The 6,524-nt window shown below is 53.0% G+C and overlaps 1 protein-coding gene across 1 annotated transcript; it reads right to left on the minus strand.

The window, feature by feature from the left end:
* Positions 1–4,722: 4,722 nt before the first annotated feature.
* Positions 4,723–6,178, minus strand: LOC119281043 (peroxidase P7-like). The gene is made up of 3 exons (XM_037561685.1): positions 5,763–6,178; positions 5,469–5,660; positions 4,723–5,390 (listed from the first exon to the last, which is right to left on the minus strand). The coding sequence occupies exons 1-3, from the start codon at positions 5,973–5,975 to the stop codon at positions 4,818–4,820; spliced, it is 978 nt and encodes a 325-aa protein (XP_037417582.1). The 5' UTR covers positions 5,976–6,178; the 3' UTR covers positions 4,723–4,817.
* Positions 6,179–6,524: the final 346 nt, after the last annotated feature.

A 6,524-nucleotide genomic window follows, 5' to 3' on the forward strand; every position in this document is an offset into this window, starting at 1 on the left:
ACATTTATCATGATATAAGGAAATATAAAATAACAACTTTATTATTGCCTCTAGGGCATATTTCCTTCAGTTATTCCTAAAAGTGCATCAAGATAGTTATATTAGAAGTGTATTAGATTTGAAGGAAGGCCAGTCATCGATCATGCCATTTTCAATATATGTATAGAAGGAAAACAGAATATCAAAACAAACTCGGACTAATCATATGACAAGAAAATGAAATTGATGTATATCAACCCTGCCGTGATTCTTTTAGTGATTGCAGTAGGCATGGCCGCCCGTGCCGTTAGGGCATGAAAACCCTACCATGATTAGCAAAGCGAGGTGATGTTCTTTGAGGGTGAAAACCCTTGTAGTGAATACACCGAAAATAATCGAGCGACTGCATCACACAACTTGATACCCTTTTCGCGTGACATCTCACCATCATCCCAATCCTGCCTGTTGGCAACCGCCGCATAATGATTAAATAAATCTATTTTCGAACACCATGAAATAGTATAGTCAAACAAAAGGAAGATCATTGCCTTACATACGGATATCATCAACATTTTCTCAAATAAATAGCATGTCACATAGATCGTATTGCAATCTCACAATAATCTATCAAAACTCACAAGAAATCTAGCCTCACAAATATGAACATCTCAACAATCTCTCAGATGATCGCTGAACAATCTCACAACAATCTCAGAGCTAGATCACATAACAATCTCACATCTCAGCAATGTTTTACCATTTATCATCTACATGACCAACAAAGTGACAACAAGCAATCTGAGCAGAGGTCGGTGGCAAGAAAGATCGGGAACAGAGGAGAGCTTCACCTGAAAGAAGGGCAGTGGGAGGAGTTGGTGAGGTCAGCTTGGTGCTTGACAACACCTAAACAGAGGGGATCTACTGCCTGCGCTGCTCCTGCTCGGTGCTCCGCGATCAGCAGCACAGCGCAGCTGCTGCTCCTGCTCGGTCCCCTTATGAGGGGTGGAGGGGAATGACAGGAGTGAAGGGGAATGACAACGGCAGAGGGAGGAGCCGCCCACCACCCACCCAGCAGATCAGAGACGCCGATGCGAGGAAGAAGACTCCGGGGACAACACAAGCAGCAGCAAGAACACCGCCGCCCCTCTCTGCAAATCGAAGAAGAGGGCAAGCCCGCACAGCCGCCGCCGCCACCACCTATGCAATCGCCGGAGGGAACGGCAGAATAGGAGGAACCAGCGACATGTAAGGCAAACGAGGCCTTGCACGCCAGGAGTCAAAAGCCCATTTACAACCGACCAGACCCAAAACAGGGCCCACATACCGCCTTAAACACCCCTGATGCACCAGATCGCTCCATTTCAAGGGAGCTTGGTATATGTAGCGATGTGGATACGTGCTATTGGCTCACGGGACTCCGTGAACTCCCGTGCATGGTAGATATCCATCCTCCTATCATCATGTAGAGGACCCCTAGCAGTACATTCGATTGGAGACAACCATGAAAATGAATAAAACCGACCCTTTTCCAAAACTTCAACACGAAATGGCCTCAGTTTGAGAATATTTCATGAAATGGCCCTTTTAAATGACGCGCGAGGTTGGAGCGCCATGCTAGATAGCATGACATCCCGGGCTAAAGCGTCGTGCTATTTGGCATGACGCCCTAGCCCGGGGCGCCATGCTACATGTCGCAATCATGGCATCCTAGGCTGGGGCGTCATGCAAAAGGGAGTCATTTTGTGAAATATTTTTAGATCGGATGCATTTTGTGTTGAACTTTCAAAAAAGTCAGTTTTGTTCATTTTCACGAGACAGCCAGCCCGGGCATCCTGATAAGATTTGTCAGACAATAAGCTTTTTCCCTTTTCTCGAGATGCTTAGTGTGCAATGATGAGAACGATATGAATCTCTCTGATTTGTACGCAGTGTGATAATTAGCCTTTTACAAAAGCATGTGGTCCAATAATATGTATCCCTCTGGACCGTGGCCACATTCCTCGCTCATGTCATGTCCCCTCGCTCCCGATCACACTACTAACCTGGATTCATTCGATCGCTAGTACCAGTACGTACAAGTAAGTATAGCGCCGACGAGGCGGTGATTTTATCTAGTGATGACTCTGCTTACGCATACGCGTACAAGTGCCAACTGCCAACGTGTGATGATGGCGGAGGCGGCAACAAGTATCTTCCCCTTTTTCCGTACCAACCCGACTGCTATGCTCTTGCGCGATAAACGGTTCTACGCAAAATTTCGTGTTTTGACCCTTTTTTAAAGTTAATCGAGATTAGTGGTGAAGTCAGCTTGTAGTGACCCTGACTTATTGTCCGAGCATGGCCGAGCAATTAAGCCCAACTGCAATGGGGAATTTTGTCAGTGGATTTTATCCGCAAACGCTCGTTAATGTGGTGCTTTTATCCCTTAGACTGATTGTAATGATAGTAGCATAGCTAGTATCATACTTTCAAGTAGGCAAGTTTGATGAGATGTCATAAAATTAAATGAAGAAAGAGATGGTTGAGTATCATATCATGATACAGTATCATAATAAATGTTATACTACTATGTGTCAAGCGTGGCAATAAATAAAATACTACATGACACTAATATATGATACTCCCTCCGTAAACTAATATAAGAGCGTTTAAAATATTAAAAAATATTGTTCTAAACGCTTTTATATTAGTTTACAGAGGGAGTACTATGCATTATGAAGGTAATATCATACACTAGAATCATGCATATGATACTTCCTATTACAACCAGCCTTATACATAGGCTCAATAATCTCGCTATCTCGTCATTGACAACGATAGCAACCACCCTCCCTCCTCTGTCATTTCTTCCTTCACCACTCATGGCAACCTTAGGCACCCTCTCACCGTTCTTTCTCTTGCACCGTCAGCAACCGCGGCGGCGACCATCCCCACTCCCCGCACCCCTACACACACACACCACCGCCCACTTCTTTTTTTAAGGAACCGACAGGAGCACTGCCTTTTCATTTCAAACGACAAAAATGTTAATGTACAGAGGTGCCTGGCTTTTGCAGAGAACCGGGCAAACCCAAAAACCAAAAACGTATTACGGATCAGCCAACACCTGTCGCCACTTGTGCCCTGTCCAAGGCCAAAGCCCTTTGCTTGATGTCATCGGATGCGAGAGTCGCCGCCTCCAAGTGGGTGAGACGGGTTCCGTTGAAGATAGGGCGGTTTCGCTCCTTCCAGACATTCTAGATGGTGTAGAGGAAGCAACCGCCGCGGCGACGTTTGTCCTTGTTAGACAAAGTAGAGATGAAAGAATCCCACCAGTCAGAGAACCCCCATGCAAGTTGGTAACAATGTCGTGGCAACTGTGGCCTCCCCCGTCCAAACCTGGACGTGCAACTAGACTGCAACCGAATACAAGCAGCCTTTGCAAGATCAACATGCACGGCGGCCATGTCTGTCCTCCTGCCGGCAATAAACATGTGCGGCGGCCGAGAAACCAACTTCGGTGCTTGCATTGTTACACCCCGTCGCTTGGTCTGGCCAGCGCCTGTTATTTATATGTGGCCAAGCCCGGTACCATCTACACAACACCATGTTCGCTCCCTTTCTTCCTCCGTACACCACCTCCGTCATGGTCGCAAGATCTAGAGTGATGTGGGAGAGCATCTCGATGAGCAGAAGCTCGAATTGGCTGACCTTGCGTTTGCGTGGTAGGTCCGTCATGCGCGACAGATAGAGTCTAGCTTGCGAGCTTGCCAAAGGTGAGGAAGGACGACCCCACAACGGAGGAGGCGTTTGACGATAAGCCGACACCCCTGCCCATGCTTGTCCTTGTCGGCTTCACCACGGAGCAGGCGCATGTGCACTTCAACACCGTCGTGAGGGAGGAGCAGCCGGCACTGCACCCGGTGTCGACGCTCTGGCAAGCGCAGGAGCAGTGGCACTACATCATCACCTTCCTCGCGCATCATTGACTGGCAGGGACTAAATATACGGCGAGTTCACGAGCGAGGAGGCTGTGGCAACCATGGTCAAGGAGAATCCAAACTTCGTCGCCGAGCAGCAAGCGCTTTACGAGGCCACGTCCGCTCGCGTCGACTACAGGTCGGTAGCGGCGCAGGCGATCGTAGACAGAACGTCGGCAGTTGCGGGTCGTTCGCACTGTCAGTGTTGGGTCGCTACGACCATGAGATCGGCCCGTGCACGTCCAATCATGGACCTCACCTCCACCGGCGGCGTCTAAGTCACAGACTTTGATAAGAAAAAGTAGGGCACAGGAGACGAAGGCGTTTGTGTCCCATGTGGGCACTTCCATATCCCATGTCTTACTCTTCCTCGCCGGAGAACTGCACTTTTGCTTCCCGGGGCTCACGACCATCGAAGATGCTAGGCACGGGGAACAACAAGGACTTGAGGGACAAACGCCCGCGAAGAAATAGACTAGGTTAACTTCCAAACACTTTTTTTAGTTAAATTGTTGAAAATGTAATTATTATGGCTTGATTTAAATGAAAATCATTTGGTTTGCATAAAATTGACGGACGTTTGAGCTACACAAATGGACGGCGGGCTCTCATATCACTGTGCATGAACGCTCTTGGACGTATCCGCGTCCGTTTTAGGTTCGGCGGTGGAGATGCCCTTGATCCGTAATCAACAATACGTAACGAAGCATTACTGAGCGACCTGTCGGCCCGGAAGTTTGTCTACCCTATCTACGTATAGCATTTTTGTGCCGATCCAAATCAGTGCACGAACAGCAGTGCTCGTCTGTATCTTCGTCAACCACTTTATGCTTTTCGATGCGTACATCAGGAATTCATTCGCTCATCTGCTCATTCAGCTCAGTTCACTCTCCGGCAGTTTAGCCGGACTTCGCCGTTCTTCCCGGTGAGCGCCAGGTTGCCCATCCTCACCATGGCGGCGGCGAAGTCTACCGCGAAGAGCGTGGCGTTGGCGGCGTAGGCTCTCACGAGCGCGTCCGTGCTGCCGTCGCCGACGCCGCTCCCGTAGAGCTCCTGGTCGGAGCGCAGGAGCACGCGGCGGGCGACGAGGTCCTGGAAGTAGCCGTTGTCGAATGCGGCGGGGGCGCGCAGCTCGAGCGGCGCGAGGTTCCCGTCGCCGCCGGCGGAAGGGCAGGCCTTGGCGCGTATCTGCGTGGCGAAGGCGGCGTCCACGGCCGCGTTGCCGGTGTCGTTGTAGATGTGCGTGCGGAAGGTGGTGCAGCGGGCCCAGCCCACGGTGTGCGCCCCGGACAGCGCGGTGAGGGCGCGCGCGTCCAGGCCCTTGTCGCTGAACCTGGTGAGGAGGTCGGCGAGCCTCGCGTCCGGCGGCGGCAGGTTGGTGTTCGCCGCGTTCTGGCTCGCCGAGCGCCCGTCTCGCCGGCCCAGCTGCACCGTCCAGCTCGGCCCCCCGAGCTGCACGCACGCGGCCGCCTTTAGTAATGCCACCGGCCAGGATGCCAGAAAGAGAGGGAGAGAGAAGTGGGTACCGACCAGGCTGACGGCGTCGCGGGCGGCGAGCGCGACGATGTCGGCGCAGGAGACGGTGGCCTTGCAGGAAGCCTCGACCTGCGCCTTGATGGCATCGATGACCTCGTATCCGCGCAACGAGTTGGCGTTCGGCCCCGCGTTCTTCTCCCCCGTGAAGTTGGCCGTGTCGTCCAGCAAGACGGACGCGTCGCACCCCTGCGCATGCACGCACGCATTCCCTCTCAGCACGCAGTTCGCAGGAGTAGGACTAGAATAAGACGCGTATTTAGTTTGTGACCGACCGGAACCAAAACGTACATTGACGAAGCAGTCGTGGAAGAAGAGGCGGAGGATGGACGCGCCCATGCGCGCCTCCTTCTGGACGGCCTGCGCCATGCCGCGGCGCACGACGGACTGCAGCGCCGGGCACGTGGCGTCGTAGAACGCCGGCGACATCTGGCCATCGACGACGACAGCGGCCGCCGCCGCCGCGAGAGCAACCACGGCGACGCGCGCCAGGAGCGTCCCCATCACCGCACACACTTCCAGAAAGCAACAGCTAAAGAAGGAAGGGAAGATCCTCCGCTGCAGCGAGAGTGAACTGTCAAGTACTCAAGCTGGCGAGGCGGTGCTCTGCCCACGCACGAGCCCGCCGCGCGCGCGCACGTATATATGGACGTGCTGTGCTGCCGGGCAGGCGCAGCGCGCGCGCTGAGTGGAAGCTGATCAAACGTTGGATGCCGCGGCAGCCTGTGCGCTGTTCGCTGCTGGATCGGGGGCCGTAGATAGGTCGGAGGCAGCCAGCTGATGGGTAGGAGGGGATCTTGTCGCTATTATTTGGATTTTGGAAGGTGACAAGTGACAGGCAGCAAGATTGTTTGGGTGGTGGCCATTGGGGGACGTACGTACTGCGATCGAGCGGGTGTGGCTGTGTGTGTGCGGCCGTGGACGCTGGCGCCAGCCGGGGCGAGCACGGCGGTCGAGACACGGCCCGACGGCCGGGATGGGCGAGCGCACACGCACCGAGCGGAGCCCCATGGATGGATGGAGTGTCGCGTGCATGGCAGTGCAGGTGGCACC

This window comes from Triticum dicoccoides, chromosome 3B (genome assembly GCF_002162155.2).
Source record: "Triticum dicoccoides isolate Atlit2015 ecotype Zavitan chromosome 3B, WEW_v2.0, whole genome shotgun sequence".
NCBI lineage: Eukaryota > Viridiplantae > Streptophyta > Magnoliopsida > Poales > Poaceae > Triticum > Triticum dicoccoides.